This window comes from Prionailurus viverrinus, chromosome C2, assembly GCF_022837055.1.
Source record: "Prionailurus viverrinus isolate Anna chromosome C2, UM_Priviv_1.0, whole genome shotgun sequence".
In the NCBI taxonomy this organism is placed as follows: Eukaryota; Metazoa; Chordata; class Mammalia; order Carnivora; family Felidae; genus Prionailurus; species Prionailurus viverrinus.
Window position 1 is genome coordinate 26212736 of NC_062569.1, and position 12488 is coordinate 26225223.

Consider the following 12488-nt stretch of genomic DNA (forward strand, 5'->3'; position numbering starts at 1 on the left):
AGAGCTGTTCCTTGCCTCGGGGGCTGCTGTGTTCCAGGTCTGTTTTGTTCCCCTTAACCGTCTGTGCCCTGTGGTTCCCGAAGACTTCCTCTAAGTCATGTGAGACTCACCCTGGGGATGGATGGGGATGGTTGTTCCTCTTGCTCCTGAGCCCCAGGGGCTACCCCGTGGATGTCCCCGGGGTTTGTGGAACTGATCTGGTTAACCAAAGGTGGTGGGTAGGCGGCTGCAACGGACCAGCGTGTGCTTGTGCTCTGCTGGGAAATTCAGAGTGGTGGCCGGAGGGTTTTGTTGCTGGTTCCTGATGCAATCTCATGGGCCACTCTTGGGGGAGAAGTGTTTACTGTCCAAAAGAAATAGAAAGTGAGCCAACAATGTAATTTTAAATTATCCGGTAGTTTCATTAAAAAAAAAAAAGTCGAAAGACACAGGTGAATTAAGATAGTCTATTCAACCAACGATATCCGAAATACCATCATTTCATCATGTAGTCATTCTGAATACGGAGATGGTTAGCAATTCTTTTTTCGTACTAAGTCTTTAAAATTTGGGGCACTTTAGGGGCACCTGGGTGGCTCAGTTGGTTAAGCGTCTGACTCTTGGTTGGTCTCAGCTCAGGTCATGATCTCACGGTTCGTGGGTTCAAGCCCTTGTGTCAGGCTCTGTGCTGACAGTGCAGAGCCTGCTTGGGGTCCTCTCTCCCTCTCTTTCTGCCCCTCCCCTGCTCGCGCGTGCGCTCTCTCTCTCTCTCAAATAAACTTAAAAAAAAAAATACAGAAAAATACCTTTAAAATAAAGTCTGAGGTGCTTTGCACTCAGCGTGGATTAAGGACCTTTGAGGTGCTCAACAGGCGCGTGCGGCTAGCGGTGCTCTAACATACAGCCCGCTACGATTTGTGTCCCTCCCTCCCTCTGCCTGTCGCTGTTGGTGAGTGCGAATTGGGCGAGAGCCTGTCTGGCAGAGTGACAGCACTTAGTGGGACTTTGAGTAACTGGGGTCACAGCTCTGCTGCTCGCCCGCGTCGGGTGGCCTGGCCGGGTCTCTCAGAGCCACAGTTACCACCTGTAGAATGAAGGAGGCCGTTGGACTGCAATCCCCTGGGCCCCTCTGGCTCTGACCTGTGGGCAGAGAGCCACGGATCTGGGCAGGGATGGTGCTGGGAACTGCTGTGTCCGCCGTGGCATCCTTAGCAAATGAGAGCTGCTCTATGAAAGGCCACAGCCGGCCTCACCTGGCTCGTGAGGGGCTGGTTTGCCGTCTCCAGCTGACTGAGCCGGCATCCGTATCTGACCTCTTGGGTCCTGGACTCTGGAAATCGTCTGCTCCTCTACCTGCTGCCTGTCCCCTTATCCAGCATTTGCGAGGCCCTGCAGGTGCCCGGCTTGTCCCCACGTGGGAAGGCAGAGATGGACAGGGCAGCCCCCGACCCTCAGGAAGCTCATCTTTTGGAGGGTGTGACGGGCCAGAGGGAGCCCCTGCCGTTTCCTGAGGCCTCATGAGGGTTCTTTCTTGCACAGGCCCAGCTAGAAGCTCAGAAAGCCACGCAGGACTTCCAGAGGGCCACAGAGGTGCTCCGAGCCGCCAAGGAAACCATCTCCTTGGCTGAACAGCGGCTGCTGGAGGATGACAAGCGGCAGTTCGACTCAGCCTGGCAGGAGATGCTGAATCATGCCACCCAGAGGGTATGAGTCACAGCCATGTGTGCCGGGAGGCCGGGGGGGGGGGGGGGGGGTTCGTGCGCATGTGTCTGTGTCTGCAGGTGGGTGGGGGGGCATCTGCGTCAGTGCCTCCCCTTTGTGGGTGGGGGGTGGGAGCATCCTTCACACTGCTCGTCCATGCGATCCAGACTGGTTCTTTTATTTATTTATTTATTTTAACGTTTATTTATTTTTGAGACAGAGAGAGCATGAACGGGGGAGGGGCAGAGAGAGAGGGAGACACAGAATCGGAAGCAGGCTCTAGGCTCTGAGCCATCAGCCCAGAGCCCGATGTGGGGCTCGAACTCACGGACCGCGAGATCGTGACCTGAGCGGAAGTCGGACGCTTAACCGACTGAGCCACCCAGGCGCCCCGCGACCCAGACTGGTTCTGATGAGCTCTGCGTGCCCTGCTTCTCCCAGCAGAGGCTTGGTGCCTAAAAACACTCTCTGAAAGTCACAGGCTGTCTCTCCCTGGGGTCTCTGCTGGCCTGGTACTAAGGTGTACTCGGAGTGAGTCTCCCAGTAATGGGTACAGCTGTTCCTTCCCTGGTCACTTGAGTTTGTCTGGTTCGGATCCTCTCTCTGAAGGTCTTGACTGTGGATTGGCCTTCCCAGAGGGACCAAGTTGTTTTCCGGGGTCTGTTCCCACTAAGTTCCAGGAGAATGGTTGAATATAGAATCCAAGGTGGAAAACCTTGATTAACGGCCCCAAACCACGTAGGGCCTGGACTGTGTGTGTGTGTATGCACGCCCGCACGTGTCTATAACATTGGCGGGAGGGTGGGGGCCATGGTAGATGAAACCAGAATCCAGTGGCCACTCCAGCTTGGCCTTTGGGCTCGGCTGGGATTTGAGGTGGCAGCACGGGAGCAGGAAGTGGGCCGTGTATGATCTTGACCCCAATTTGACTCCTAGGTTTTGTAGCCATTATTGTTCGGGTCTTTACCAGCTCACATGACCTGCGCTCTGACCACACTGCTCAGAATCGAGACAGCTGCTCGGTTCAGCAGGACTTGATACCTTCACCTAACTCCACTGGGTTTTCTAGGAGTCGCACTGAGTGTTCTCGATACCCCCCGCCCCCCCAGGCTGACTTGGCTTGCAGCAGGGTGGGTGGGTGAGCTGACATGTGGCTTTGGCGGCTGTAGCTAAGGCCTTAGACGGAGGGGTGATGGAGAGGAGGCAGTGGGGGAGGGTAGCCACACCTCCCCCTGGCCTTGCCACCTGTGGGGCTAGGAAAGTCAGGAGTTGGTGCCACAGCCTCTCCTTTTTCAATGTCACCTGCCACAGTTCAAGTCCCAGGGTATCTGATAATTAAAGATGGGCTTGTGCTTCCCTAAATAGAAAGCCTGACATGCAAATAAATGACTTCCAGTCAAATCAGCGTCGAGTGTACTGCCTCCCTCTGAAGCCTGAGATACGGGCCTGGCTTTGTGTGGCTTTGGGCCTCCTGCCCCCTCGTGGACATGATGCCCAGAGAGCCAGACACAGGCCGAGCTAGCTTTTCTGGGTCAGCCCGTCAAAAACCCAAGTAGAAGTTGGAAATCTTGGAAGTTTACAAGCCACAGGCTGACAGATGTGGAAAGGACCAAAACAAAAAGAAGGGAGGTGGGGGGGGGGGGGGTGGCTCAGTCAGTTAAGCGTTTGACTTCGGCTCAGGTCATGATCTTCCGGTTTGTGAGTTCCGGCCCCGTGTCGGGCTTCTGCTGTCAGCGTGGAGTCCACTTTGGATCCTCTGTCCCCTTCTCCCTGCCCCTCCCCCTCTTGTTCTTTCTCTCTCTCTCTCAAAACATAAACACTTAAGAAAAAAAAAGGGGGGGGTAGCTTCTTCTAAGAAATTAGCGAAAGAGCCGTTTCCTTTTTGCCCTCCCTCCCCCCCCAACTGGAGCTCAAAATCAGGCTTAATAAAATCATTTCAGAAGCTATTTAATCTGTTCTTTAGAAAGGAACAAATCATGTGTATGCTTAAAACAACAACAACAAAAGCATATATTTTTTAAGTCCCAGGGCGCTAGCATGGATGGTGAGCGGCTGGTCAAGGAGAGGGGTCCCCAGGACCTCTACGTTGCACAACTCTTGGGAGCACCGTTTATGCCATCGTCTTTGAGAATGATGCTTCTTGGGGTTGGGCAGTGCATAACTTGTGGGGCTAAGAAGGCAGTGAGGTCACACGGGCTCCTAAGGGCCTGGGAAGGGTCATCTGATGTGTGCCCTCCCTGAGGCCACTGGAGGTTTCTAGGCGGTGGGGATGACTACTGCAGATTAGCAGGTGCTCTGGGTCACAGGCCGGGATTTCCCCCCTGGAGCCGCCATTCTGCTTTCCCAGGTTCCTTCACGGTTGCACAGGTTTGAACCACTGAGAGAGAAGCAAAGTTCGAAACTGAAACCAGCAAGAGACAGGCTCTGGTGGCAGAGCCTTCCCCAACCAAGGCCCTGTGTTGCTGAGAACCTTAACCTGGAACGGGGCATGCGGAATTTGATGGGGGTGGGGTGCAGACCCTCACTTTCGGCCTGGCTGTGGGTCTCCGTCTGGATTTAGCACTTCACGAAGTGGGGTTCGTGTTGCCTGCTCCCCAGACCTCATGGGGCTGGCACACCCAACCTGCTGCATGCTGGGTGGTGAGGACAGTGACAAGTGCAGACTGTTTCCTGCCTTGTCTGACTTCCGGATGCTCCAGGAAGCCCATTCCTTCAGAAGGAGCTAGCTTTATCTCACCCTCTTCTTCCGAGGAAAGTGCCACTTAATGGTCTAGTCAGAGATCCAGAGCTCAGAAAGGTCCGCCGTCTTGAGAAAGTGGCAGTGGTTTGGGCTGCGTGATGCCCTCACCCCAGGCAATTGGAGAAATGCTGGAGTGAGCACCCTTGTTCCTTGCCCAAGCCCATCAGTGTGTCCCCTTTGCTCCCTTTAGACTTCTTATGGTGACGTGGGGCAGCCACACCCTGAAGCCATGGCTGAAGCCAGCATTCTAGGAGACCCTGAGCAATGCCAGGAGTCCCAGTTTCTCTGTTAGGCCACATGTAATGCCAGACAGGGACAAAGGGACAGTTCTCCACTTGGTGTTGGGGTCAAGGAGGGCCTTAAAAGCCACAGTGGGTGAGGCAGCGTGGCTAAGCAGGCCATACCTGTACGTAAGTGGCTTTCCAGAGGACACACGGCCTAGGGTCCCTGCTGCTCACCACTTGGGGCCTTGGGCAGCAGAGGCCCCTACAGCCTTGGCCGTTTTGGCCTTGAAACAGCCTTTTTGGGAAGGGGATAGCTTTTCATCAAATGGGAGAGGAGGCCCAGCATCTGAGGGGAGAGGAATTGGCTTTTCTTTAAAAAAAAAAAAAAAAAAAAATTTTTTTTAATGTTTATTTTTGAGAGAGAGTGTGAGTGGGGCAGGGGCAGAGAAAGAGGGAGACACAGAATCCAAAGCAGGCTCCAGGCTCCAAGCTGTCAGCACAGTGCCCGACGCGGGGCTTGAACCCTCAAACTGTGAGATCATGACCTGAGCCGAAGTCGGACGCTCAACCGACTGAGCCACCCTGGCGCCCCAGAATTGGCTTTTCTGATTGATATCTGTTGAAAGAGAGCAGATCGGGGAAGGGGCTGTGACTTAGAAATGGGGAGGCATTAACTGTGGGTGAGCAGGCAGCAGGTGGCCTCCGGGGAGGAAAAGGCACAGGGCCAGTGTCTCACCCCAGGTCTGGGTGCGTGGAGACTGCCTGGCAGCGGGGATCCAAGGCCTGGGGTGGCACACGCGGAGCCGGTGAGGCCAGCTGCCCTGGGCTGCCTCCCGCACGGCGGTGAGAAGCCATCTCCGCGGGCCCCCTCGCCCAGGGAGGCAGCAGAATCAGAAAACATTGAGGAGCTGACTGAGGTTCTGAGAACCCGCAACCGCCCTCCCTGGGAGGACCCTGATCTTGGCTCTGGGATGTCAGGGGTGGTGGAGCGAGGGTGGAATGCTTTGGGGCTTGAAGAGGAGTTGAGAAAGGGGGAACTCGAGGCCATGAGGGGCCAGGCCAGGTAGAGGTCTTCTGGCCGGTGCGGGTGGTTCTGCAGGCGTGGGGCCAGGGGGAGGCTGGGCCCAGTGCAGCTGGCACACCAGCTCGGTGCCCATCAGGATCCGGGCAGGACGGCCGCAGCTGTTTGAGCAGCTGTGTGCTGCTGTGAGCAGGGTCCCTTGGACCGTTGGGACCCAGCTGCCTGCCTGCCCTGGGCTTTCAGGAGGGGCCAGTTGGGCACTCCTGGACCCCACGCTTCTCTCTGTCCTGCTGACCTAGGAGGAGGGCAGAGACCTGTGTCTTTCCCCGGATCCTGAGCACAGGCGGCTGCTGGCCCGCGTGCTCTCCCCAGGGCCCCCTGCCCGCTTGCCTGCCCATGCCTATCCTGGAGCGGACCCTTCGGCACTGGTTCTAGCCACTCGGGGTGACCAGGCCCCAAGCCTTGCCGTTGGGCCCCGGTGGATGGTCGGTTCTTGAGCATTTGGGACAGACCCTGAGATGGACACACCCAGAAGTGGACACAGCCAGAGGGTTACCTCCAGGACTGGGTCCTCTCTGGGGAGAGAGTTCTCAACTACCCCGAGGGAGTCCAAGACTGTTCCTGTTGAACAGTTCCTTCCTTCTGGAGCCTTCCAGCTCCAGGAGAGGAGGTGGGAAGCCCAGCACTGCCTGTCTTCCTTTGTTGAGTCCTCATGCACATCCCAGTGGGGGGGGGGGGGGGGGGGGGGCTTGGGGGACGTGTGCGAGGCAGGGGAGGGCTGTCCGTGCTGACCCCGTTTCAGCCAGCCCTGCTTCCTCCCTTCATAGCCTTGACCCCAGCTGCCCACCCTGAAGACCTCTCTCGAGTGCCCTCTCCGAGCTGCCGTGGCCGTCCTGACAGCCCAGACCCCCTGCTGCCTTGAATGGAGGCCGCTGCTGCCGGGCAGATCTATCCCTGCTGGGCTGTCCGCCCGAGGTTTGGTCTACGGCGTGCCCCGTGCGCACAGCAGGTGCTTGAGCACTGTGTGTGGCTCCGAATTGAGTGGGAAGGTGGTAAAAACGCCAGAGCATGGTACAGACGTGGGGGCAGCTCTGTGCAGAGGTTAGAGTCAGGACCCAATAGCTATCGATCCCAGGCTCCGAGGAGGGCAGGGGTGGCCCCGGGAGGCCCAGGGTGATGGCGGTGTGCACCCCAGTTCTGAGTTGCACCTGCCCATTGGGTTGCTCGGCCCGGCTCGTGACTGCCCTGGGGCGCCGAGGGGCTTAGTTGTTGCTTTATTTCGTGGCTCGCCCTGTTTCCTGTGGCTTCAGCCTTCCTAGCGGAGCCCCTGTTCCCGTGCTGCCCTGCCCTCTCTTTCCCCGCCATTGCAGACCTCTCGTGCCTGATGCTGGGCTTCAGATGGGGGTGCTCCTTGGTTACCCTGCAGCCAAGGCAACATGCATGGTGTCTTTCTCCCTGGAGGTGGAAGGAGGAGTTCGGGGGGTTGGGGGTCTCCTCCAGGAGCTGGGGGTTGTTTTTCTGTGGGAGTGCAGATCGGGATGGGATACGGCAGACATGGCCTGGTAGGGGTGAAGCGGGGGACCGTGACACGTCTCTTCCTCAGTCTTCACTGGCTCCAAGTCCTCAGAGCTTTCTGAGTGTTTAATTTCAGACAGACTTGGCTTCTTTTTGCAGACTAGGGGCTGAGATAGACGAGGGCCTGTGTGCAGCTGGTGTGGATCCTGCTTCTGGTGGGGACCCTTCTTGTTCTGTAGCCACAAATCACAGCTTTTGTGAATCGGTCTATTTAAAATGCTTTCGCCAGCTCCTTGAAGGGAACCCTGTGTCGCCTCCTGTTGTAATGGGACAGTTCTCCACCAGTACGAGTCTTCATCTGCCTGATAAAGTTGGGGTTTGCGCTTTCGTGAAGGTTACACCGGTAAATCCTTAGCACTTACCATTTAAGACGAGGCTGAAGAGTTACTGCGGTTTCCCTAAGTGGTCAAGTTTTTGTGCACTTCATTTCAAAATTGTGAAATCTTTGGTGTTTGAAGCCAAGGGAAAGGGGTTTCTTAGCCCCTTGGGCTTGGCTGAGAAGTCATTTTAGGGAGCATGTTCCCTCCTGCCCACTTAGCTCAGTTCCTCATACTTCCCTGCTTTGGCGTGGTTTTAATTCCATTGTTTAAAAGTATCTCAAGCATTGAAGCCTTTTGCTAAGGTATGTATATTTTTAAAAAAGAAAAGCATAACTGGTAAATATAAAGTGTTCAAAATTTTAACTCTCTCATTGAGGACACTAATGAGATGTTACAGTTATTTCAAAGGAGAATTACACACACGCACACACGCACACACACATCAGGAATGCTGAAATGAATTTACAAACATACGAAATTGGTCAATATTTACGGGCAATCAATAATCAGATCCATCTCTACCGGGACATAATTCATCTTCATTTCTAGGGAGAAGAATCATTTGTATTACTATTCGTTTCTACAATGTGTACAGGGTTGTAAAATACCTCCGAGACCATAAAACCCAGGATAACCTGGAAGGGTACACTAGGCAGGACACCCGCTAGTTTTTTTATGCTCATTTGAGTCTTTCATAATTTTTTCTGACACTTTAAACAATCTTTTTTTTTTTTTTTTAAGTTTATTAATTTGAGAGAGAGTGAGTGAGCACGAGCTGGGTAAGGGCAGAGAGAGAGGGGCGGGGTGGACAGAGAGAATTCCAAGTAGGCTCCCTACTGTCAGCACAAAGCTGGATGCGGGGCTCGAACTCATGAACTGTGAGGTCATGACCTGAGCCAAAATCAAGAATCGGACACTTAGCTGAGCCACGCAGACGCCCCTAAAATCCTTCTTATGAGTAAGTGCATAAACAAACGCTCTCAGGGCTGCCTGGCTATTGACTGGAGGGGATGGTAGGGCGTCAGCAGCCTCAAGTTAAAGGCATGGTGGTGCCTCCCTAAAGTTGTCCTGCTGGGGTCCGAGGGAGTGGACCCATGACCTGAGGGCCCTCTGGGCTCCACTCTGATGCTCTTCAAGTAAAAATAAGTATGGGCCTGTAGCCTGACCTCGCCCCTGCCTCCAGTTGACTTTAATTATTTTTAATTTTTTAAGTTAAAAATTTTTTAAGGATTTATTTTTGAGAGAGAGTGAGCATGAGCAAGCATGAGTGGGAGAGGGGCAGGAAGAGAAGGAGACACAGAATCCAAAGCAGGCTCCAGGCTCTGAGCTGTCAGCACAGAGCCCGATGTGGGGCTCAAACCCACGAACCATGAGATCATGACCTGAGCCAAAGTCAGTAGCTTTACCGACTGAGCCACCTAGCCAACTGGTTGACTTTATAACATGTGTGTGAGCTCTAACAGGAAGATGGGATAGGACTGGTGAGCTGGACCTGTGGCCTCAGCTGCCTTTCGTTTCCTTCATCCTCTCTCCTCAAGGCAGGCCTCCTTCTGATGCTTTTCTTTCGCTAAGAACTAACATTTCCATGTGTTAGGGAACGTGCTTTCAGCCTCCTTGTTTTTGGCCATCGACGGCTCCTGATTGTTGGTTTTAAAACTCATTTTTATCAACAGGCTCAACACAATGTTTCCTCCAGAATTTCCTGCCAGGATGCTGACTGGTCTCCTCCTGGTCACGAATGTCTGTGAACCTCAAACTCTTGATATGAATGACTTGGTACTAATTTGTTTAAATGTTAACGTTTGACTCTTCTGGATCCTGGGTTCTGGTGTGTCCATTGGCTAGTGCAGGATATTTGGGAAAGGGCCAACAAGCTGAGATTGCAATTGCCTTGCTATTCTGATGCGGTCATGCCTGGTTGTGCTAGGTGTGACCGTCCCTTGACATCTCTGCCGGTGCTGTTGGCCCATTTGTGAGCCCGTCAGCCCCTGTCCCGAGGCAGGAACCCAGGAGTCCATGGTGGTTACTTAGTGCCAGGAGGGAGGAGCAGGAGAAAGTGGACATTGGTTGACTCACAGAATGTTTTCAGTTTTCTGATTTTTCTTTCTCCTTGTTTTCTTTCTCAGTCATTGCCACAGCCAGTTTTGGCTGTTTAATCTCACCTAATAAGACTTTGCCAGAACAGATCAATGAGAAAAGTGATCCTCTCCTGTTTGGAATTTAGTTTAATCTTAGTCCACTAAATCCCTCGAGGAATATTTTTAAAAAATGATATAAGTAATACTCCAACAGGGGACAGTCTGGTCAGCTGACATCTGCTGTTGTTTGAAGGTCATGGAGGCGGAGCAGACCAAGACGCGGAGCGAGCTGGTGCACAAGGAGACCGCGGCCAGGTACAACGCGGCCATGGGCCGCATGCGGCAGCTGGAGAAGAAACTCAAGAGAGCCATCAACAAGTCCAAGTGAGTCTGGCCACGTGGGTCCCCGGAGCTGTGTGTGATTGTCCTCCTCGTGCAGCTTCTTCTTCTTTCGTGTTCTCAGGGACCCGCCTCATCAGAGCCTCCCGCCCCGGGCTGTGTCTGCCCCCCAAGTTCTGTATAACCCCCAGAGGCAGGAAGTGCTGCTCCAGGCACGACCGACCCAGGAGACAAAGAAAAAGCATTTTCAGAAGCAAACTATTGCGTGGTTCATTGGCTGGGGCTTGAGGCTGGCCTTTGGGAAACGCTGATTGTGCCCTTGGCTCTGGGGCAGCCAGTGTGGACGAGCCCTGTCCTTCATTTTACCTGTCAGCATCCTGGGGAGGAGCTGTGTGGACCAAGAGCTGATGAGATGACCCAAGACTCATTTTGATGGGGGTTTTTGCAAACTTTTTTCACTATTCCTCCTATATATTTTTATTTTTAATTTTTATTATTTTTAACTTTTATTTTTTTAATTTACATCCAAGTTAGCATATAGTGCAACAGTGATTTCAGGAGAAGATTCCTTAATGTCCTTTACCCATTTAGCCCATCCCCCCTCCCACATTCCCTCTAGTAACCCTGTGTTTGTTCTCCATATTTAAGAGTCTCTTATTTTTTGTCCCCCTCCCTGTTTTTATATTATTTTTGCTTTCCTTCCCTTATGTTCATCTGTTTTGTCTCTTAAAGTCCTCATATGAGTGAAGTCATATGATATTTGTCTTTCTCTGACTTATTTCGCTTAGCATAATACCCCCTAGTTCCATCCATGTAGTTGCAAATGGCAAGATTTCATTCTTTTTGATTGCCGAGTAATACTCTATTGTATATATATACCACATCTTCTATATCCATTCATCCATCAATGGACATCTGGGCTCTTTCCATACTTTGGCTATTGTCGATAGGGCTGCTATAAACATGGGGGTGCATGTGTCCCTTCGAAACAGCACACCTGTATCCTGTGGATAGATGCCTAGTAGTGCAACTGCTGGGTCATAGGATAGTTCTATTTTTAGTTTTTTGAGGAACCTCCATACTGTTTCCCAGAGTGGCTGCACCAGCTTGCATTCCCAGCAACAATGCAAACGAGATCCTCTTTCTCCACATCCTCACCAACATCTGTTGTTGCCTGGGTTGTTAATGTTAGCCATTCTGACAGGTGTGAGGTGGTATCTCATGTCATTTTGATTTATATTTCCCTGATGATGAGTGATGTGGAGCATTTTCTCATGTGTCGGTTGGCCATCTGGATGTCTTCTGTGGAGAAGTGTCTATTCATGTCTTTAGCCCATTTCTTCACTGGATTTTTTTTGGGGGGTGGGGGAGGTTGTTGAGTTTGATGCATTCTTTATAGATTTCGGATACTAACCCTTTATCTGATATGTTGTTTGCAAATATCTTCTCCCATTCCATCAGTTGCCTTTTAGTTTTGCCTTCTATATATTTTTAAATAGTAATCATCTTGGGGACATGCTCCCTGCTTCATTCACAGTTGCTGGGTCTCCAAGCAAAAGAGCTTCATAGCGGGTGAACAGCTGGAGAAAAAAGCTCTGGTCTACTCTTAATGCTCAGACACCCAAGTTCCTAAAAAGAGCCAGGGTCTTTTGACCCAGAGCCGGAGGACTAGTAGAATGTTGGCATTTGTCCTCTCTCTTGCCCATGACCTGGCCAGGTCTGCAGACCGTCTGATACCTCCGGTCCTGGACAGAATTCAAGAGGACCAGTCTGAGACCCCCTCATTTTGGTGAGGGAGGGATGGCACTTTTCCCTTCCCCCAGTGATCTCAGCAGAGAAGGGAATGTGTTGAGGCAGTCCCCTCCCCCGCCCCATCTAGCCTTCATTCTCCGGGGAGCCGACGTCCTCCTTAGGAGAGGAGATCCGGGCTGCCTCAGCTGCCGGGCACACCCTGTGTGGCCCTGAACAGCCTCCTAGAGAGGAAAGCGAGCCAGGGTACAAAGGCTCAGGATAAGCGTTCCCATGTGTGGGTTCCGCAGATCTTGAGGTGGGCCTTCTGTCAGCTCAGCCCCAGGTGAGTCCAGCAGCAGTGACTGGCTCATGTACCTCCCTGGCTCCAGAGCTGGGTTCGATCTCTTCATCTGATGGCCTTGTCAGGGTTTGCTAAATCCCGGGCGGGTGGCCTGCCAGCCATAGCTAATGCCTCTTATCCGCCCTGTGCTGTCTACTGTGGCCATCGTATTCTGTTATGCTTACGGTTTTCCTTTGTGTCTTCCACAGGCCTTATTTTGAACTCAAGGCAAAGTACTACGTGCAGCTTGAGGTAGGTGTGGCCTTCTCTGGCTTTGTCGTTGATGGGATTTTTCTGCCCTCGAAGTCCCACTTTTGTGGTAGCTGAGCTTTCAAATGGCGCATTTGCCACAAGAGGAGGGTGGGGAGAGACACGTCCTTGACTGAGCGTTCAGTCCTCGAAATGGTCTTCGTCGGGTCTTCAGGGAGTGGCCTCTGAGG

General features: G+C 52.8%; 1 protein-coding gene across 1 annotated transcript in view; it reads left to right on the plus strand.

Annotated features, from left to right (window-relative positions):
• The window catches only part of SH3BP5 (SH3 domain binding protein 5), a 77391-nt gene that overhangs the window by 59198 nt on the left and 5705 nt on the right, over nt 1-12488 (plus strand). Inside the window, exons 4-6 of the mRNA XM_047874158.1 lie at nt 1519-1683; nt 9892-10022; nt 12258-12300. Coding sequence (XP_047730114.1) covers nt 1519-1683; nt 9892-10022; nt 12258-12300 — 339 coding nt within the window. The remainder of the gene's footprint in view (nt 1-1518; nt 1684-9891; nt 10023-12257; nt 12301-12488) is intronic.